The sequence below is a fragment of the Cygnus atratus genome, chromosome 5 (genome assembly GCF_013377495.2).
Source record: "Cygnus atratus isolate AKBS03 ecotype Queensland, Australia chromosome 5, CAtr_DNAZoo_HiC_assembly, whole genome shotgun sequence".
Classification (NCBI taxonomy): Eukaryota; Metazoa; Chordata; class Aves; order Anseriformes; family Anatidae; genus Cygnus; species Cygnus atratus.
Genome location: NC_066366.1, coordinates 57,911,605 through 57,934,171, shown reverse-complemented (window position 1 = coordinate 57,934,171; position 22,567 = coordinate 57,911,605). Strand labels below are relative to the sequence as shown.

General features: G+C 41.7%; 1 protein-coding gene across 4 annotated transcripts in view; it reads left to right on the top strand.

The window, feature by feature from the left end:
• BRF1 (BRF1 RNA polymerase III transcription initiation factor subunit) overlaps window positions 1-22,567 on the top strand; it is a 170,159-nt gene that overhangs the window by 31,405 nt on the left and 116,187 nt on the right. For all 4 annotated transcript variants that reach the window (XM_035551498.2, XM_035551502.2, XM_050711358.1 and 1 more), the window contains exon 3: window positions 12,509-12,682. In XM_035551498.2, the coding sequence (XP_035407391.1) occupies window positions 12,589-12,682 (94 nt within the window). In that variant the 5' untranslated portion in view covers window positions 12,509-12,588. The remainder of the gene's footprint in view (window positions 1-12,508; window positions 12,683-22,567) is intronic.

The window sequence follows — 22,567 nt, the reverse complement described above, 5'->3', positions numbered from 1 at the left end:
CTTACCTGAAATTTTCTTTAACTACTAAGGACCAGCACCCAGAAGCTGAGTGGATCATCTAGAAGAGCCAAGGAAGTTGGTATCTAAAGATTTGATTGTGGAAGAAATTCCACATAATTTGAGTGGTGATGTTTTTATTGCTGTTGGTTGTTTTTCTCAGTGTCATTAAAACAGTATTTAATTTAAGAAAACTAGAATGGAGTGGTGACTATGGAAAAGCTTTTCATAAAGAGGTGGGAAGTGGAGTAGGTGGATCTTTGCCCTACAGGCTGTGTTATTTTTTCAGATTGCCATTGGGTCTGTGTTGATGTGCTACCAAACTGCAAATGGGCTGAAATGCTGCTGTACTGAGCCAGCAGAGATGGCAATTTTGGGAACATGGGGAGAGGACGTTTCCTCCTCTTCTGTACATTCAGAGCGCACAATGATTCTGTCGTAGAAAGTTGCCCTTCTCTCTTAAGCTTTACGATTTTGCAAAAGCATGAGAACTTCAACCTAGGAAATCAGCACGGCCTATTTTTCTTCCATGGGATCGCTCCATAGTGTGCGTTTTTCTTGTGTCTTGCTCTTCCTGGATTCATATGTTCCAAGCAGCGGGGCTTTCCACCAGTTCCCTTGGGAAACTGTTATGAGGTCCGATGAGTTGTGTGGTAAGTTCTTGTTAATATGGTGCTTACATTTTCCTTTAAGTTCATGTCGTTAGTTCTTAGTCATGAGCTCATGTTCATTTCTATTTATGGCTTAAACTTCCATTATCTTCCAGAAATCTAGTGATCTTCTGCTCCTCTCTTAACAAATCATGTTCAGTAATGTGATGAAGGCTGGAAGTTCGATCCCTGGGTCTTTCACAGTCGTCATTGTCGTCATCCCCCCACCACCATGTTCTCCCTCTTTAATTTGAGGGTGATTGGGGTTCCTGAGGAAAGCAAAGTCTGGGGATAATTCCCTCCACCTGGAAAAGCTGCTAGTGGTGTATTGTATGTACCGCATAGGTCCTTATAAATGGAAGAGATTACATACATAAAGAGGGATACTACTCAAATATGCCAAATATTTTCCAAGAGGGACGTGTTGGCTCTGTAGAAATACATAGATGGCATTGTATTTCTAACCCTTTACTGGAACAGTCTGTACATCTGACTTACATAAATGTTATTGTTTAAAGAAATGTAGGACTGTGTCTGAAATATGTGCCTTCTCTCGTTGGCCATAAATCTCCTCTCAACTCCAAGCCAAAGCAGATAGCACAAGAGACCGGTTTGATAAATAGCATCACCGATCTATTTCATTGTTTAGCTGAGATTTGTGGCAACCTTCACTTATTTTTAGTTTTAAAAGGAAGGAAATGCAGAAGTTGAGGCTGAAGCTCTGTCCCTAACTTCTTCCATCTTCACCATATGGGCTGTGCACAGATAAAGTTATCGGGCAGTGATAGCTCTGATCTAAATAGGCCTTTTGTAGTAGTAAAGGAGAGCAGCCCCCTCACATTCATCCTCCTCGTTATCTGTAGCTGATGGACTCAGCTGCCAGGGACAAACTGAGGGCAGAATTTCATTCTTTAGCTGCAGCCCGAATAAAGATTGATGCTCTTTTACCTAACCGCTGGGTTTCTTATCCCTTTTAGATAAAGGAATGAAATATTTGACTGCTCTTGTCAGCCTCATATAAAAATACCTTAAATAAGTATTAACCTAATACAATCTTTCTTGTTTTTGTTATGGCTCTGTGCCTTTTCCAGCTTGATTTCACTTCTTCTCTTTCTGCTTCCGTTTTTAGATCATGTTTTATCTCTTATCCCTTTGATATCGTTAATAACTGCCTCTTTTTTTCAACCCCCCCCCCCCCAACTACTTTACTCTGCATCCTTTTTCCCTTGATGCTTTCTCTCCACATTTCCCTTTTTGAGGTGGTTTAAGGAATTTGCCAATTAGTTGATATTTATGAAGTTTTTACTTTTGCAATTACTGTGTCATACATGTTTGCCGGCTGGGTATGGTCTGGATGGGGAGAGAGGGCCTTTTGTTACATTTGCATGTAGAATAGGGGAAAGCAAAGAAATAAATTTAAAAAAAGAAAAAAGGCAACCCCAAGCCAGATCTTGGAAGTAGTATGAGGCATGCAGGCCTTTTCCAGTCCTGAAGCAGCAGCAGTAACCTTAAGGCCAAGTACAGGTTGAGAGCAAAGCGGTATTAGTCTCTGTCAGTAAGGTTTTTTCTGCCTGCACAGTTGGATGATGGGGAGTGGAAATAATTTACCACTGTCGGCTGTATTTTGACAGAACAACTGGCATGCAGAAGAGCAGAGCTGAACTCTAGGGGAGGAAAATTGTTCTGCATGTGTCTGAGGACAAGTAAATTCTCAGGCATGTAATAAAAGATAAGTATTAAAAAGGTGGACAAGGAAGGTAGGGAAGGCTTACAGAGATGCACAGGAGCCTTTTGGCAGGAAAAGGGAAGGGCTGGGCTGGCTTTTATAGCAGGGAAGGTGGATTAAACTTTTTTTTAAAACATTCTTAGTATGTGTGACTCTAGCTAATAGTCACTGCAGTGCAGTGGAGAGGTAATTGCTCAGCTGCAGTCACTCAATTGCTTCTGCTCTTGTCTCCATCTCCTTGCCCTCACCCAGCTGCAGTTCTGGCCAGGGGATACCTCCAGCTCCTGCCTCCTCCTTGCCCAAGTGGATCAGTGCAATTGCTGGGGTTCCTGCCTGTTTCTGTGGTGTCCGCAGGACTCTGAAAAATGGCTCCTTTCAGTTTTCGGTTCTCACTCTTCTTTGCCTTGCAAAAGCCCTGATCCGCAGGGAAGGCACTAGAGCTTGCTGTCGGTGAGCAGATAACATTGCGCTGATTTATGCGCCCTTCGCATCTATAAAGTTTTCCATTGCAGCAGTGAATCCTGTTGTGTTCAGTCCTCACTTTTGTGTTGTTTTAAAGGTTCTGACAACTCTTACCAATAGGCAACAGATTCTTTTTTCATATGATGCTGCATTCTTAAATTTTCCTACTTGTGTAGATTGGACAGAATTGTTTGTTGGTTAAATGCTTTTTGCTTTGTAGGTGGGAAACAAGTTCTGATCTCTCTAATAATACTTGAATTACTGTTTTTGAAAACTTAAGAAAAAAATCCAAACTGTCAGATTATGTCATAAGAAAAAAATTTGCTTACGGTAATATAGAGATTTTGGATGGTTGAGCGTAGTGCTTGGATCAGCAGTAATGCTGTGTGACAGCAGAAATATTTCATTTCTTGTTGTGACAAGACTAGCAATTGGTAATTGGTAAGTGTGGAGGGAAAAAAAAAAGCTTTACGTGCATACAGGTATAGAAAAATCAGAAAAACTGTCATTTAAAATGTAATTAAAAAAAAATCACTGTCCAAATACAACAGAAGAAGCTTAAAGCATAGCCTAACTGATGGTGCTGTCAGAAGGAAGCCTTGCATGCTCAATAGCTACCATGACCTAAAAGCTCCCAATATCCTAAATTTTTCTTTCTAATTCTCGTAACGTCAGATAAGTAAGGACTATCTTATATTAATCATGCGTGTGCTCTCGGTTCTTGCCAGTGGTGCGGCCTTCCAGCTGTTTCAACTGTGAAACAGACACAGATCTTATGTGAGTAAACAAAAAAATCAGTTGACAAAACTTCAGGAAATAAAAAGGGTCGTACAACACCCAACCACCTGAAGCATTTCAGTGCACTAACAACTAAATGAACGCGTTAGCTCGTATTTAAGCTGTGATAAGTCAGACTTGTGTAAGCAGGTTGGATCAGAAGAGCAGCAAGGGCTGGGAGCAGTAGCAGAGAAGCGGGAGGAAGCGTAGGTATCATGCGTACACTTCTCTTTGACCCATTTAGGCTGTGCTCTCACATTCGCTTTAAGTCGATCCACGTGTGTGCTGCTGCTGACAGCAGTTCTCCTTGCCCCAGCCACCTTCCGCCAGCGGCAGGGCTTGGGAGGCCGCTTGTTGAGTTATGGGGGAGCTGCTCCAAATGAAAACTTAACTTTCTGTTCTTTGGGCTGATTTTCAGCAGGGCAGGTTCCCTCGTCTCTATCAGAAATGTAGGGCTGGAGGTGGGAGCGCTGCCTGCAGCAACGGCTTGGGCTTCAGCTTGACTCAGTCGTGATGCCGTGCCTTCAGATGTGAGTGAATCAACCACATGTTGCTTTTATGGGTGTTTTTTTTAATGTCGGCATCAAGTGTGGTTCTCCTACGTGTGATAGCAGAAGAGAAGTAAAGTTCAGGAAGGATTTTATTAGCAAAAAGTTCTTTAGCTGGATTAAAAAAGCAAGTAAATAATAATAAAGGATAAGAAGCAGGCAAGCTACTGTCTAAGGATGATGGGGCAAGAGAGCAATAGGTTAGGTACAGCCCTTGAATAAACCCTAGGGCTTCAGCAGCCTGTTGTTGAACCCGGAGTAGTGTTTAGATGGATAAAATGGGAACGAGGGTGCAGCAGCAGAAGTACCACCTGCGAGGGGAGCAGGGTTCCAGGAATTCAACGCAGCAAATCGGAGGAACCACTCACAGTGCCAAGGTTTTCAGAATTGTAAGGGAAATGAATTCAAATGGCCAGTTGCTGTTATATGAAAAAAGCCTGTCCGTGTGGGAGTGATATCATATAATCAGGGAATGGAAAAAGGGTTTGGGGGGGGAGTTATGTGGGCATTTCGCAGGCCTGTTTTGGCATTAATGGAATACAAGGACCAAATTTGAGGGAATGAATACTTAAAGAAGTACGGATAAGTGCAGGGAAGAGATGTTAACAGCGGATTTTCTAGGTGGAAAAAAAGTAGCTTAGTATCAAATATTTAAGAAGTAGTTGGGGCAGTGACGACTACTTGATTTTTTAAGCCATTAATCGTGACGGCGCCTGCTAGCTCTCTGTAGCTGAACGAACGAGCCTCTGACATGTGACAGAAGGGCTTCTTCATCAGGAGGGACGGCGAGCCGCAGCTGGTGGTTGGGGTGCTCTCCTGGGAGGCTGAACGGCTGGGTTGGGTGGTTGTCAGCAGGCAGGGAACGGAGTGCTGCAGGTCTCTGCACCGAGGTAGTCTGGTTCTGGCCATACGAAGGTAAAGTGGAGGCATCAATCCTTTGCTAAACAGGTCTGGGTTAAGATTTTATTTCACAAGGGTTGTTTCACAGGTTTGATTTTTTTCTGTGCATCCCCTCCCAGCTGTGCAGGCACAGCTGTGGGAACAGCCAGGGAAAAGGCTGGGACCCCCTCCATCGTGCGGAGACCCCAGCGGCAGCCGGCTCCTCCGGGAGTCGCCTCTGGAGTGCTCAGTCCTGGGCTCTACACCTCTCCTGGGGGGCCTGGGGCTTGTTCTGGGGAAAAGCACAGGTCTGGGGACTGCAGGCACCTCGGCAGCAGTGGGGTTGGGGTTTGGGGCTAGGCTGAAGTTGGGCAGAGCGTGGGGGTGAGGCCAGCATCTTACATCACTCTCCGTGTAGGCAATGAGGTGTTACTGGGAATGACTCTTAGCCATCCTTAATAAAATTAAAGCTGTTGTGCTAGGTCAGCGCTGCTATAATGCCCTGCTGTGCTGCTGCTTTTAGTGCTCATTGGCCGTTTTCCTTGCAGGCTCGCAGAGATAAAGCTGCTTCTCACTTGCCTGTGGTGCCAGTTGCTGGAAAGGCTCAGTGTGATCGCTGCAGTCAGCGCTGTGGTTTCCTCCCTTCCTCCCGCCATTGTTTGGTCTTTAAATGTTTTTCTTGTCTTTGATCATGGGACCCTACTCTTGATTAGGCTTCTGGGACCGGCCTTCATAAATGTAGCCGTGCTGATGTTCCTGGACTTTCCCTGTTGTGGCTTTGTTTGTTTTACTTGTTTGTAATACAAACAGCACAGAAGCCTGGCATGGAGCAAAGAGCAGGAAATTCATTCAGGCTTTGAGCTGGGACTTACTGAAATTGAAAGATATGACAAAGCATGCAGGGATGCCCGCACATAAAAACTGCTCTTTTTCCCTTTCCAGGGAGTTCTTTTGCTGAGCTTTTTCAAAGCAAGAAAATAAAAGGAGCATAAAACCAAACACAGGATGAAATCTGCACATAAAATTCAGTCAGTAAAGTAATTCAAATTCTGAAAATGAATACCCAAGTAAAAGTCACCCAAATCATTTCCTTTAATAGAATCTAGTGTTTGTTACCATAACAATCCCTTTTTGCAGAAGAAGATTAGTGCTGTTAACATGACTCTGTTGTCGTCGCCCAATTCAGGTACCGTTAGTTTCCAGAGCCCCTCGAGCAAACTGCAGACGGGGAGGAAATCTTTATGCTTTGATTTTGATGATGCAGTTTAGTATTGTAATAACAATTCATTTAAGCTCCGGCTGTGTACTGCCTGTTATTTCCCTGGAAACTTATGAAACTTATGAAAAGCGCTACTTTGAAATAGCAGCATTACAGTCCTCGTTGGTGTGAGGGAAGAGCTGCGGATGAGCAGGCAGAAGCCAGATGAGAGTAATAAATAGCTGCAGCTACTTGACATAACTGACTTTTAAGGGATCCAAAAAAAGGTATGATTCCTCTTGAAGAGTGGAAAAGAATGAGATGTTTCTGTAGTAACGAGATCATAAAAGATAGAAAATTGCTTGTAAAGAATGGGTCTGATTTTTTCCCCATCTTTCTATTTTGCTTCTATAAAAACTGAAGCTGCAGTTTTGCTATCAACTGCCACTTGTGTAAGCATTTAATATTACCAAGTTTTGCTTCAAATCTGTTTTTGTGGCAATGACTAACCTCTATATTTTGTTTTGTAATAACAAGTTTCCTCGGTCCAAAGCATGTAAATTTTCTGAACTAAAAGGACAGAAGAATTCAGCTGTCCTATCTGACCTTCTCCCTTCCAGGCTTACATGCGTGTCCAAAGCACTGAGATTGGCATCGGCTGAGAAGAGATGAGAGTGTTTGTTTCAGCATGCTGGGAGTTAGATGGCCAGAAACACTTTTTTTAGTAGACTTGGAACTAAAACCAGAAAAGGGCCTTTTGTTTTCAGATGCAGATTCAGGAGCGTGATAAACTTTACTACTTGGTAGCCTGGGAACTTGATTTTGCGTGCTGCTTACAGAAGTGCAAGCTTCTTTTTCTCTCTTCCTTTTTTTTCTTTCTCTATTCCTCACCCTGCCCAATATGATGTGCCGTACAGAAGTAAATGGGAACTGCTTGGTATCTATCCTACACATCATAAAATTTCTGTTGTTTCTAGACTTTTTTTTATTTCACTCTTCAAAGGAAAATAAATTTACTGTTTTACTGGTGAGGGAAGGAGGAGGATTTTTGTAACCTTGCTGATGGGCATGTCCAGCCTCCAAAAAGACAGTTCCTAGTCCTTTTTCCAGAGATACAGCCACCATTTTAATGCCATCACTAAATTGCAAGGGCAGCATGAAGTGTAAGCTTTGATCTTATAGACTGTGTTTCTTCTGGGTCAAAAAGAAATCCCAGGTTCTGTCAATGATCTGTAGGGCCCAAGAAAGAAAATTATTTTTGCACACTACTGATACACAAAAAATATACCTAATGGAGGTGTGCTTTACCTCTGTCTGTTTCTTGTCTTCTTGTTCTCGTCTTGCCTTGCAATTTAGAAAAAATGCAATATGCATTTATGACTGTTTCACATGATGATATTACTTTATAATACTGAGATAGTAGTTGCAAGTTTTTTGCGTTGTCCTCTCAAGCTTTTTTTTTTTATCGTTTTACTGGGTATGATGGGTAAGAAAGTCAGAAAGTTGTCTTGCATTTTGTTTTGTAACCCAGAGCATGGTACGGTTTAAAGGTAAGTTCTGTTCTTTTCCAGCCAGTAGAGCAATTCAATTTATTTGATGAGTTTGTAACGCTGCAGTGTAATCTGGTGAACACTGGGTTGAGCAGATTGCTAATAAATTGCATTGCGATGTCGGGTATTCCTACTGTTTTGGCTGAGATCATAAGGCTTGCTGCATCCTTGCAGAGAGCTGGACCAGCTAGCTGCACGCTGGGACCATATGGTCAGACCAGCAGCATGGGCATCAGCCAGCACTTCGGGCTGATTGAAGCCATGCTGCTAAGCATAGAGCAAACTAGAGATAGGAGAACAAGAAGCGGTGGGTTATAAAATGCCACCCAGCTAGCAAGGAGCACGGGGAGTGGAAGTACATCCAAGGGCTGGTGGACATGCTGCAGTATTGTGGGTTTGCTGAAGGGAATTACTCATCTTCTGAGCCCCAGAGCTGGCAGCTGCTCGGCAGCTCCTCCCCGCACTGCCCGTACTGCTGCGGTAGCCGCTCTGAATGCTTAGCAGGCTTGTAGATACCATCGCACTCCTACGAGGGCTTTTCATGTTGAGGACCGGCAGTACAAATGGGAGTTTGGTCTCAGTTCATATTTGTCTTTCTTGATGCTATCTGGAGCGTCATATAGAGAATTTGTTTTGATGAGTTATTTTCTTATGCCCCATTTTTCGTAAGCGTGAGCGTCTGCTCTTCAGATGCTAACAGAGTAAAATTGCTGTACTTATAGTTAAATAAAATAAAACACCTATATTTTTCAGCTCTTGAAATACCAAATTGGTGAGATTGGCAGAACAAATAGTGTATCACTTTGTGACTTCCATTTGGTTGTCATCTGGCTGAGCTGCGGGCACTGTACAACAGTTTGGTACTGCAGTACTGGCACAAAAACTGTTTAGCTGATACCTGCCTTCTCTTGGCAGTTACCTTTTGAGTGGAAATTCTTCTTGAATCTGTGGAGGAACCGGGAGAAGTACAAGGGATCTGGTGTTCCCTGTGTAGGAATCCAGAAGCGTAGTTAATAATGCTAACTCTTCCAGCTCTTTGCTGCTGCTGCTGTTGCAAAAGATAACAGGAAAATAGAAATTTGTTGTCATGTTAAATTCAGGGCAGGAGGGAAACCCAACATACCTTTTGATCCTCCTTTGGTAAATAGGAGACTGGTTGCAGAATGTAAATATTTATCTTAGATGATGATGCTATAAATAGTACATTTATCCCTCTTCTGTAGCAGATGAGGACAAAACCAAGTTAGTCATCGAGACGCATGTCGCTTCTAAGATGCTGCTGCTTGTTCTGCATAACGGTGTTCCTTTGGGGGGTCATTGGCAGAATCACAGTTGTATTTTTGCTTGAGCTGTCTGCCTGACATAATACTGCAGAGCAGCTTGAGGAAGTACCAGCACACAGATCTAAAGCCTTCGCTGGTCTGCAGAAGGCTGTGTACAGCACGTGATGAAATAGCATTTCCTAAGTGGGATGAGTACCTTTCTGGGCTTTGGGATCTCTTTGGTATTTGTCCGTAGACGATGACTGGCCACCCCGAAAGTAATTGCATTTTAAGATATTGATGCTGGGTGAAAAGCTCAGCTAAAAAAGTGTATGTTACTCAAACAAGCATACTATTTGCCTAGGATGGATTACGACGAATTGTATTTCGACATTTGAAACTAAGGTTAAATACTCAGAGAATATTAATGGTAGTTTGAGGGTGAGGCCAGCTGGTGGGAAAGATTGCTTGTGGGGAAGAAAAAAAAAAAAAAACACCTTCCTCAGTGTTATTGAGTGCTCCACGAGGTGTGGAGCTCCTCACACCTCACATGGTGGGAATGGAGTTCCTGGGAGGAGGAATGCTTTGTAGTGGGGACAGGCCAGGAGGGTGCTGGGGTAAAAGCCCTCACAGACACTTGTCCTCTTTGTGCTCTGCATCTCCAGCTCACTTGGGCTGGTCCCTGGTACGTGCCCCGGACTGCTCTGGTGGCGATGTGGCAGGCTTCCTCATCACCTCTTGTGTGGTGGCTGCACCCTGCGGGTCCCACTGCCCTGGGGAGCCAGGCTGGCCCTGCGGGCCTTCTGCCTTTAGCCCCGGAGGCCTTCAGGAGAGCAGGCGGCTCCTCCCTAGCATAGGAGCTGCTCTTATGTTTGTTGTGAAAGCTTTACTTAAGTGTTGTCCGAGTTTTGCTTTTAAAACTTCTGGAATTGTTTCCTGTTACCAGTTGCCTTTGTGACTTTGAAGACGTGGAGTCAGAGGGAATGACGTGCCCTCGCTGCTGAGGTGATTCCGGTCTGGATCTCCTGAAGCTGGGGGAGGCACAGTGGTGTGGTCAACTCTCCTTATTTCTTCATTTGTTTTTAAGTGGTTGTACATCTGTGTGTAGTGCATAAAACCTCTGCAGATAACAGATCTTTGTGTCTTCATCTTGGCTTGATAAAACGTGACAAGAATGGAGAATACCACCAGTGAAAGACACTTCTGACCTAAGAGCCATAATAGTCTCCTTGGGGTCACAAACTGCAGGGGAGCTTCTCCTTGCCTGTGCTTCATGCTCTGTCAGATGGTGGATTGCTTCCGATGGCTCCTTCTCTGTTGCCTGTCTGTTCTCTTGGCCCAGAGGCCTGGGTAAGGTGGATCCAGTGTGGCTCTTCTTGAAAAATAACCTTGGAGAGTAGAAATCTGTGGTCTGTCCCCTCGTCCTGGGGCTTGGTAGCTGCACAGCTCCTGCTGTCACTTCTGTGCTGTGGTGGGGTGCTCTCAGGTGTTGTAAGGGTCTGTAAAGCTTTGGGGATGTCCACAGCTCTTTGTTTTTCCTGTGTGAGGAAATGGAAGAAGGTGGCTGAAGACTGGGTCCCAGTCCCCAAACTGGGGGAGACCTGGGGCCACCTGTGCTGGCTGCAGCCTGAACGCTGCCCTCGTGTCACTGCGGGACGAGGACCTGCTCATGTCTTGCCTTCTGCTGCACTGGGTGGGTCTCTCAGGGTCAAGTTGGGGGGATAAAATAGGAAGCTTAGATGATAGGAGGTAGCTTTCCCTAGCCTCACTGATCCCTGCTGGCCTCTGCTCGCTCAGGGTTGTAGCTCTCAAGGGTAAGTGTTTGGTTTTTTTGCCCACAGCTGAGAACAAACTGTTTCTGTGCTAGAGGTATAGAAGCCCAGAGCCTGCTTCAGAGTACAGGTCGTCGAATGTGAAATAAAACTCAGGGGAGGGAGAGTGCTAGGTAGTGTCTTAATTCTGGGGAGATATAGTGTTTGTATTTGAGACTCTAAGGCATCAAAGCCACCAGTCCAGTGCCTGCTAATGTTAATGGAAAAGCATTTCACTTAATGGGCTTTGGAATACTCTTGAGTAGCTTATTGTCCCAGTACCTCCTGTGGAAGGTGATGTATCCTTCCTGTCATTACTTCTTCATCCAAATGTGTTGTACCCGATTGTCTGAAGTGACTTCATGCGCTCACCGATGAGATCTCCTCCTATTGCCATCCCCACAGAGAGCAGGAGTTGCAGCTTTGCTGTAGCTTCTGTTTGTCCAGAGTTTTTCTGGCCCTGGTGGATTTCTGGAGTCACTTTTTATTAAAGCCAAATTGAGCCAGCGCTGTTGGCAGAAGGTTGTTCAGAGGTTAAACATTTTACCATGTTATTAGTGATGATTATGTAGGAAATTTGCATAAAATTAAGAAGTGCAGTGTTTGCAGGCGTTGTTGGGGTAAGTGTTGTGCAGTCACCATCGTTTTCTGCAGAAAAGGTTGCTGAGGCACGCGCAAGCTTTGTGCCCGCTTCAGCAAAGCTGCTTCTGACATCTCTGAAGGGAACAGATGAGTTTCCTGTAAATATGCATACTGGAAACATCTGTCCAGCACATTGAATTAAAGGATTTTTCTTGATGTGCTGTCTGACCCCTTTATGCTGAGGAACTTCAGTACTGTTTTCCTCATGACTTCCCCCCATCTTTTTTCTTAAGCTGTCTTTTCGGTGCACTTTTTTGTAGCTGGACTTGTGAGAATGGACTGAATCTTGCTTTCCACATCTGTCTTAGCAGCTGTACCGCTTCCTGCAATGAATCATCCAAAGCACTTTTTTTAATTATTATTATTTTGTTTAAGGGTGAAGGCACATTTGTTTTCCTGGAGCCACAAATGAGTCTCTGCAGTCTGGCAGCCAAGCCTTAAATGAAGGCGCTGCTGTGAAAGCGTTTGGAGGAAGGAAGTGCCTCCCTATCAGTGGTGATCACAGACAGGCTCTCAGAGCAGCCCCTTTCCTTATGGGCTTAGGCTGTGGTCAGAGGAACTGCAGACTTCATCAGGTCTTGGAGAGATGCAGCAAAACGTCTCATTTGTTTGCACGTTAACATCAAATCTGACATGATCTGATGCTTTCAAAAGCTCAGCTCTGTAGTGACAATTTTCAAATTGTATTTGGGGAGGGCGTGTTATCTTTCTTTCTGAGGTGTCTTGACTATGTTTTTGATCCTCTCTTGGAATGATCTTTGCAACTTCATTTTCCAGGGCTCATTGCTTGAGTACATTTCAGTTTAGGAGTGCAAATCCAGGCTTTTTTTTGGGCCTAACAATGACGTAGCTCCCAGGAACTTGATCCATTGCTGTGTTCTAACTTTTGTATTTAACATAGAGATGAAATCCAAAATCCACCCTCCTGTTTTGTATTCAAACTCCACCCTGAAAAGCACTTCAATTACGAAGTTATGAATTTTTTTTTCCTTGTTAATTTTTCTAGGAAAACGGCAGATTCACCACTTGGGAAACCAGCTTCAACTGAATCAACACTGTCTGGATACCGCCTTTAATTTTTTCAAGATGGCTGTGAGCAAGCACCTAACCCGGGGGAGAAAGATGACCCATGTAATTGCTGCATGTCTCTACCTGGTGTGCAGAACAGAAGGAACTCCTCGTATCCTTTCACGCTTGTGCAATCTGAGAGTTATCACTTGGTCCCCTAGGTAATACACCTATGATGGAGGGCAAAAAGTTCACTGTTCAAGCAGTGACAATAAAAAACATACTTTTAGCAAGTTAACTATCCCAGCTAGATCTTTTTTTTCTAAATCTGAAAAGGTAAGTGTTTTGGACCTCATTATATGACTGTTGGTTTTGTATAATGAAGTGAGTGGGATATTTTCCCGTGGTTCAAGTAAAATTCTTCCATTTCTAAATAGACAATACTTAGTATTATTTTCAAGGATCCATAAATTTGTCTGCCTACCGTTAGTAACTTAATTTTTTTTCTCAACATTTTCTTCTAGTGTAAAACTTTTTTTCCTGTGCTTTGCTAGGGATTCTTTGTTTTTATTAAGAAAAACAAAAAAAAAAACCTGAAAATTAACCCCAAGCCTCGTGCACTGTCAGCATTAAAAAGCAGATCTCAGCTCCACTGGGATTTCCAACAAGATACTTAGATTTTTTTCTTCTAATGCTTGTGGGAAGGACTAACACTACTGATTGAGTTTTAGGGGAAAAGGCACATGATAAATTCTGAAATTTGCTTAAAGATCATTCAGGAAATCAGTGGCTGGAGAAGGAGATGCACACAGGTTAGAGTTGCAAGTGAGTAGTCCTTGCTCTAGACATCCCTATTTTTGTTTTGTAAATATTCTTTTAAATCCCTATAAACTTAAATACTGATGGGTATTCAAATTTATTTGCTTTATGTATGTTTTTTATGTTGTGTTGCAGTAACTGCAATTTGGAGTTTAGTATCATGAACCCAAGAGAATACAAGCAATTACTTCTGTATTATTTTAGCTGTCCTTTTCTGCTTTAAAGCAGTTTGTGCATATCATCAGTATTCTATTTGATGTTTTTTCTAGATTGCTTGTTTTCATTCTATATTTCTTTTAGCGGTTAAACAGCTTATCTTTCCTTTTAGGATCTGAGTTATTTTTACTTTTGAGATTTACCTTCAGTATCTTAACATTTGTGTTTTCTGATAATGTTGTAGTCATCGTGTTTATATGTTAAAAAAAAAAACATTTTTGCAGGAATAATGGAATTTAAAGGAAGGCTTGCCTATTACACTAATCTTTTCTAATGCAGTCTTGTGCAAACTTTGAATGGTATAACTCTGTTACTGTAAAGAGTGTTCAATTAGAAGCATCGCCACTATTGTTTATGCCCATGTCACATTTTTAAAGTAACTTATTTATAATCATTATCTGATGCTACTAAATCATAGTCTAACCATAATATACAAATCTGTTTTTCCTCATTGGCAGTCATAAAAGTATTTGGAACAGTAAGAGCTGTAGTAGGCAAGTAGGTACACTGTAACGCAGCAGCTATCTGTGCAACAAGTTACAACAAACAAACAACAATTCTGTGCTTGTTTGACATATCCTTTTTAAAGTATTTCAGCATGTATCTCAGTAATGTGCAAGACGTACTGGTCTGGTCAACGCTTCATAATACCTAAATTCATTTTTCCACCTTTTTTGTTAAAAATAGATCATTTCCTGTGTAATCTTGCATATAAAACAGTAGAAGTATGTTATGAATAAGACCACAAAAACAGTCTCTGTATTTTTATATTAATATCCCCCAAAACTCCATCTTTACCTGCTTGGTTACTGTGTGGCCTGGGAATCAAGACATGACAGTGCGTGACTCTATGGCTCCACTTTTTTAGTGCTGATTTTTTAAAAATCAAACCATTTTGTTGTTGGTATTAAGAATGTAACTGTGATACTTTAGGAGAGCGAGTTCAGGTTCTGCCTGTGTTCTGCGGGTTTATTTTTCTCGATTTTGTTTTTAAGTGTTTCAAGGCCAGTGTAGTGCAAAAACAAACCCCAGATTACAGATTCTGAACACTGAATCATAAATTGCTTTTCTGGTTTCTTACCCTTTCATTAGAAATTTGAAAACCTGAGAGAGACAGGTACGTATTGCTGGCCTTTGAAATTAAAATACATTCGGATCTCCACAGATTAATTATGATGATCGTTACCAGTGTGTTATATTTGTTTCCAACTTAGATCTGTCAAGGTACAGAAGTGCTGTAGGAGGCAGACTTGCTCCCACAGCAAGAAAGACCAAGAGCAGGTATAGAGAATGGCAAAGTGATGAGATGCTTTAGCAAGAACGAAGATGCATGTTCAGGGTAGTAAGCCTGCGATTGGTTTTGGTCTTGTGGAGAAATCAGTAGAGGATAGCATGCAAAGAGAAGAAATGTGGTGTACAAAATATATACAGTATTTTTATTTTTTAATTATTATTAATAATTAAATTATTTATATCAAATTATAATATTAATTATTTTTATTAATTTTTTTATTTTATTTATATTATATTTAATATAAATAATTTAATTATTATTAATTTAGATACAGATTTTTATAACACTGCTAAGTAGATTTACAGACTTTAAAATGTTCATTGTCATTGTGTTGGATATAGAACTCTTATGAAGAAATTATTTGGGAGGAGTTTAGAAAAGAAAGTTAAAGACTTTGAACATATTTTAGAGGAAAGAGATAACGTGGAAGATGCAATGAGCAGCATTTTTAGAGCTTAAAGATAATGCCTTGATTTTGGGTGGCCCGAGTGAGTGGAGTGACTGGAGTCATAGAGGCAAGAGAGATTAGATGGGAACAGATTTTCCTTTAAAATGGAAGACAGTGCATTTAAAATAAATATATATGATGGTAGAAGGAGCAAAGTATGTACGTGTCCTGGGGAGTTACAGTCAAATATAGCCAGGGGCTGAAGTGATGAGAAATGGTGGTGTGCACTCACCAGTGGCAGGACCAAAGGAGTGGGAAGCGTTTGGAGAGGGAGAACAGGATTTAATTGTCTGCATTGAACTAAGTTTGAGGGAATGGAATGTATTTATCTTGTGTGGATATCTGCTTATTCTTCTTTTTTCATAATGTACGTGTTGCCAGCCAACCTCTGTGAAAATGTGAGGGAAACTCTAGCCAAGTCTGCTGGTGCAGTCTGAATTATGCCTGAATAACCTCAGCCTGAAACAGAAAAACATTAAGTTCTTCTTGTTTCTTATGTGTTGTTTAATTAATAGCAAAATGCAAAATATTCACGTAATACAAATAAAAGTTTGTTTTCTTTAAGTTATAGTACTTTTTTTCAGCTTCAAAAATGATTACAAGTACAGCTTTTATTTACAGTTCTTTGGAAAGATTAATACTTCATCTGAGATCCGAGTTCATTTTACATCAGTTTATGGCTTTTAGCTTACTTGACACAGAAACCCACAATGCAGTAACTTTGACATGGCTTTTCCTTTACCTTGTTTATGTTACTTGTCAGTGTTAATGCTCCAAAGGAAGATGGCTTACTAGCCATTAGCTGGATTTGGGAGGGGTTTCATCCTTTGGGCGAGCTACCTTTCAAAGCTTTAATTTATTATTCTCTTTATAAAACATGTCTGTGTAATCAGTGTCAGAGAAAAAGAAAAAAAAAATCCGTATGAAGGGGTTACTGGTTTAAAACCATCAGTTCTGACGGAGCCGGTTGCTGTACTGCTGGGGCTGAGCAGCTCTGAGCACTTCCAGTGACATCTGACTTCAGCTGGCACTGCGAGTGCTCAGGGCACTGCCGACTACGGCTGGTAATTTGTTTCTTGGAATAGTAACAGTCCTCAGTTGTTTCTCTTTAATGTTTTGAACAGCTTTTCCACCCCTACATATGTTTGAATGGAAACAAAGGGCTCTTTCGCTGGTCCTGCTGTTCCCGAGAGGGAGAAGTTGGGAAGCGCCAGGCCGTGCTTGGAGTGACTTAGGGCCGGGCCGCAGGCTGCGGCTGCCCCCGGGGTCACCCAGAAACAATGGGAGGCTGGCTAGGGCTTTCCAGGTGGGATATTGGTTTGTTTAAATCGAGGCACATTTCATTTTGTTTGTGATCCTTTTTACTACATGCAACTGTGATAAAAACTGTACGACTGTCCACAGTTTCGTTTGTAATATTTTCCAATGCTACCACCTGGGCTTTTTATGAGTAACATTTTGCATGGTAAATATCTTTTATCTCCATCACCACCTTTTTTTCCTTTTTTTTCCCCTTTGCATTTTCCAAAGAGCATCACCCTTAGCTGTAAACCAAATCCTGTCATATTAGGCCTTAGTAAATAAAACCTTTTCCACATGAGAGGAGTCCTCACAAAGTTCCCTCACCAGCTATCTTGTGTAAATATCCCAGTGTTTGCCTGCAGAGGTAAGTTCAGGGCAGGTTTTTCCCCCGGGCAGCCTTCTCAGCTTGATGTTGTCCATGTTATTCAGGTGGCTTCAGCGGTGTTTTGTAGTCAAAGGAAAGATGTGGGCTCCTCCCGTGGTCAGTGCAGGGTAGTCAAATGAGACCTTCTCTCTGGATTGTTCATGGAGAGCCTTTCTGCCAAACATTGAAGAAAAACACCTCTTAAATGTAAGCGTTGGGAGTATAAGGCTGACAGGAGAAAGTTTGGAGCCTTGGTTTCTTGTGTGCAAACTTGTGCTGGGTTAGAAAGTGTCAGGCACTTTTCCTCCCCTGCTTCCTCTGCCCCCGAGCCACCCTTTTGTTTGAGGAAGGATCATGGAGGCAATGCAGGATGCCAGCAGGCAAGAAGGATTTGAAAAAAAAACCTGGGCATCTCCTCACTGAATGGGGCAGTACTTTGTTATTTCCTATTTGTCTGCAGTACTTACACTCTATTGCCAAGCTATTTGAATGCCTCCCGGTTTAATGTGTTTATTTTCATGTCACAGTAAGGGAAGTTGAGAGTATTTATCTTCATTTTCCAGGTGCAGAACTGAAGCTAAGTGACACATTCAAAGTTACCCAGAAAATCTGAGATGGAGTAAGGAATTGGTTTCTTTTCTCCTGGATTAGGCACTAGCCACTGAACCTTTCTCCCTTTTTGGATTTTGCAAGAGGTGTTCAGCTAATTTCCTTGAGAGCAGCATCAGGTTATGTTGGCTTCCATACTGTTCATGGGAAGCTTTGTGTAACCTCACCATGAGAGCCTTTGATGGATACATTCTTTGTTCCCCTGCTAACACTTCAAGGTCCGTCTTAGCAAGGAAAAGGGCAAGACTTCCTTCTTTATTAGAAATGAAAAATTAGATCTCCAGCAATCTGTTGACCTCTGCTAAGCTTCCTGGAAGCCAGCAGGCCCTAATGTTCCCAATTAAAAATTTAACTTTTGAAATTAGATTTTCTAATCAACAAAATTTCAGAACTCTAATTAGGGAAGTTAATAAAAATGGTTTCTATTTCTCTTTGGCTATGGGCTGTCTTTTTAGTCACTGGCCTCTTGATTAAATATTATGTTCAAAATGTGGTTTGTCCAAGTGTTGAATTTGACAAAGGCATAAGATATTAAAAACTGATTTTAAATTGTATAGTTAAAAATGCACGTAATATTTACAAAAGCAAATGGCTTCATTTCACTAGATTATTTTTTGTGGTAAAAGATGCTGCGGTCTTACTTCCTAGAAAGGTGCTAGGACTTAAAGTCTTAGAATAGCCTTGTCCACTTCACTTCAGAATGAAGTTTTAAAATTGGCAAGCTTTTCTGTGGCTGGATTTTAATTGGGAGAGTTTCACCCTGTTAATGAAAACTTGTCATGTTAAATACAGTGCAGCTCTTGTTGTCCCATATTAGTTGCATCTATTTCCAAAGAGCTCATGTATTTTGTAGTATGTGGCTTGTGTGATTCCTATTTGATACCACAAGAGAGAATGCTAGAGTTACAAGGAAGAATGCTGGTATAGCAACAGAAATTTAGTTTCTGCACCTCTGTTTCTCTCCCGGTTCTCCAGCCAGGATTGGGACTGCTAGAATTAACAGCAAGACTCATGATCTGAAGCCAGCATATGCAATCTCCTTTTCCATGTATTGAAGGGAAATTGTATTTTTTCACTTAACAGTACTGCTTCACACTTTTTTGCCATATAGAGAGATACAGCTGCGTTGTTGAGAAGGTGTATTTCATGTTTCCTATCGATGGGAAGGATGGATGAGTTTTCCTTTCCATGTGCTCATTTGATGTAGTATGCAGACTTGTTCTCTCTCTGTTTTTGTCATGAATCTGAACCCATATAAAAAGCTATTGAGAGATTAACTCTGTTTTGGGAGGAAAATCTCTGGCCACTGCTCTAGCTATTGCATATGGGTGCTTGTTTGAAAAGCACCGTCAACCTGCAGTCATCTGGGGCCAGTCCTCCATCTTTCAGGTGAGCCAGCTCCATTCTCATCCCTGCACTGCAAGGGCTGCTCCTGGTGCTGCCCTGTGCTGCTGGAGTTGTTGGGACAGTCGGAGCTCTCACTCGAAGGTATCTTGCCAGTCAGAAGAGCCTGTGTTTCCCTTAGGTCTTGCGCCGCTCCTGTCAGTCCCCTATGAATGTCTTTGTAGTATCTAAAGTGTTGCTGGGTACTTGCATTTAACACACCGTTTTGTTCCACCTGTATCTGATGGTTTGCAGTGTCTTTTAATGAGAATTATCTCAAGGGGAAAATGACTTGAAGCCTTTCAGACTGGTGGAATGGATCTGCCCCAGAGGAACAGGGCTGGGGAGGTGCTAAGTGGCCCTCAGCTTCTCCTCTTGTCCTTCAGGGAAAAAAAAAAAAAGGCCAAAAACTTTACTTGTGTATGACTCAGAAGTGGTAGGAAAATAGTGAATGTGACTGTCGAACAGTGTTATCCCGCAGGGTGTCCTGCCTCTGAAAGTTATTGAAGCTTTCCAGAGGGAGACCATGATTTTAATGTGGAGATTCTGTACTTGGGTGATTTTCTTTGTTCCTTTAAGATTTTGGAAGTATAAAAAGGGAAGGGAGCCTTACATTGTGGAGTGTGTCAACTCAACATCTTGCTGTTTAAATTCTTGTGCTTAATGCCCGTTATGGATGCTGCAGGGAGGGAGGAGAAAAGCTGCTGTAAGTGCAGTAGTGATAATTGACCCACTTAAGAGAGCTGCTCTAATTTTGCATGTTACAGCATCCTGGAAATTCAGATAAGAATGTTGATCTCTCCAGCTAATAGGATTTCTAAATATATCATCCAGAAGAAGCAGGAGGACTGTAATTTCGCATGTCTGTGTGTATTGAGGCTAACGTTTTGTTTAAGAACTGCACACTCTGAAAATCTGCTCTTTTATTAACTTGCTACTAACTCAGGATAGAAAAGTTATTTGACCTCTGGTGCTGGGGGATGCGGGGGGACACCTGGTCCTGCTCTCATCAAATGCGGTGTCAAAATTCTCACAGCTTCTGTGTGGAAGAGTGATCAACTTTTTCCCCTCAGGATGCTGGCACCCAGCAGGTGGCTCAAATTGTCAACTTTTCCATAATGCAGTGTTAAACAAAGTGTCTGCAGAGATAGAGGGGGGGGGGACAGGGTCACAAGATGGCCTATAAAGATTACAGATTAGGCAGTTTTTGATAGTTTTGCTATTTCTGTTTTCCCCATTCAAGTGAAATTTTGAGCAGTAAAGGTCAAAATAATCCTCTTCTGAAATTTGACTGCAGAAGTCCTTTTTTTTTTTCTCTGCTTTACAGAGCAGAGTGTTTCAAGTCTGTCTCTAGGCAGTTCTTTCTCCAAGCACACTGATGGATGTGACTGCTTAAAACAAAGCTTTTGCTCTCAGTAGAGCTGTTGCACCTAGCTTGTTTTAACTTTTTGCAGGTACTTTGCCCTTGCCCATCCTACCTGTCTGTGCTGGGACAAAACCAGCTGTCGTTCTCCCTCCTTGGAAGGAAGGAACAAGCTTTGCTCTGAAAACTTCTGGATTAGGCCCACCAAAGCCTTTGTTGGTGTGGGTTGAGTCGCGTTATGGGCAGGTAGAACAAATGCTTATTGTTTGGCAGCTCCGTGCTCTGTCACTGTGTCAGGCCTTGTGTAGCACAGAAATACTTACAGCAGAAGAACCTGCACCAGATTTTTTTTATGCATGCAATAATGGTCTGTTTAAATTCATTGCGTAGTCTGCCCTCTTAATAAGTGGTTTCCAGTTTGGGGTTTCTGAACCGATGAGACATTCCTGTGGTAGAGGTAAAATGAGGAAAGAAGGGAATGGGAAAGCTGTGGAGGCATTGGCAGTAATGGGGTAAAAATACTGGGGGATGCAGCCCTCAAATACCAGCAGCACGGAGTGGGGGTGAGGCTTTGAAACACGGCAGCAGAGACCCAGGAACTAATGAGGTGAGAGAAGGCAGGGTGAGTTCTGGGTGGATAGACGGGGTGATGGATGAGGGGAGGGAAATGTGATGGCAGAGAGGCCTCCTTCAAGTGAAACAAATACAAAGGAGGGACGATAAGGAAGGGGATCCCACCTCTGATGTCTTTGACCTTCAGCAGTCCTTGCATGGTTGTGAAAATAAATATTTAACAGTCTCTTAAAGCTTGTTTAAAAGAGGAAATGACTAGGTTGGCTCTGCTTAATTCAGAAGTTTCTCTTTGCATCTGAATTTTGCTGCTTATGTCAGCAAAAACAGCATTATAAATGGGGAGTGTTTTGACCTGATGGGAGTTAATATGTTGCAAACACTAGCTAAATACAAAGCAGTGTGGTATGGCCAGTCATTGTATAGCACATTATTGCTTTTGTCAGAGGATATGCTGGATGTGGTGAGGGATGTGGAGAAGCTTCCTCTTCCTTCTCTGCACCCCTGCCTTCCCCTTTTTTTGAAAGGAAAAAAAAAAAGTTACCTGATGCTTTGTCTAAATAAATCCTGGTAGCAAACACGATCAATTACTGTTAATGCTTTTGATGCATTCACTGAAAAATATTCCTGATTGTAGCCATCACTAATGATTTCTGCATTTTAATACTTTAGAAATCAATTAGAAAATTAAATGCTCTCTTCCATTAAAATCATTTTGAAGACTGTATATTTGCATTTTAATGCAGTAAGATTGATGCCTTAGCAGGCAAATTCATATTCTTAAATAGTTTAATTAAGATAGATAATATAAAATAGGGTAAATAAAATCCACTGAATTGAAAGCTATAAGCACTAATATGCTTGCTGTTGGCAAATACTGCTTTAACTTGAGGTCTTCTAAAACTGTTTCTACTTTCATTGTCCTCTTAAGTCTTACACTTTTTTTTTTTGTCTTGCATTTTTTAATGTTGTAAGAATAAAGTGAAGGTGTATCAGGGAAACAGTATTACCTTTTGAATTTGTTTTGGAAAAGCACAAGTCATTTTCATACCAGTCTTTCCTTCTATCTTGAAAGTAGTCTTGAGAATGATTTCTTAGATCCTAATAAAGTACAAGCCTTTTAAAAAATAGTAAAACAAAGAAAAAAAATTTTCAAGAGCTCTCTTATTTCTTCAGATGTTTGTCACTAGGATTTTGTTTGCATGGTGTAATCTTCGTACGCAAACTTCATACTGGAAATGCTTCTCAATCAAAGATTTTTAGCATTTTGTAATATGCCAAGTATAACTCTGAGCTGAGCCTTTTCTAACCTTCTCATTATTAGCCTGCCTTTATGGCACGTCCATGTCCTTCCTCAAAGGAGAAAGAGAATATCTTCTAAATTTAACTGCCAGATTGGCTCAGTATTGTTGTAAGACTGAATGATGTAATACCCAATCACATGGTGGTATATCTGCTATTTTTCCCCTTGAGAGAGAGAGAATTTTTCCGTATTATTCAGTTTCAGCAGTTTGGGGAAAAAGGGAGTCTTAAATGAGACCCAAAACAACCAAAATCTTGATTTCTTCCAAGCTCTGCTTTTGAAGTCAAATGTTCCCCATGCCTTCTTTATTTTGACTTGCTAATTGGAAATAAGATGTTGAAGATAATGTGTGCTTTGAAGCTAGTGTATTGTGTATTTTATTTAGA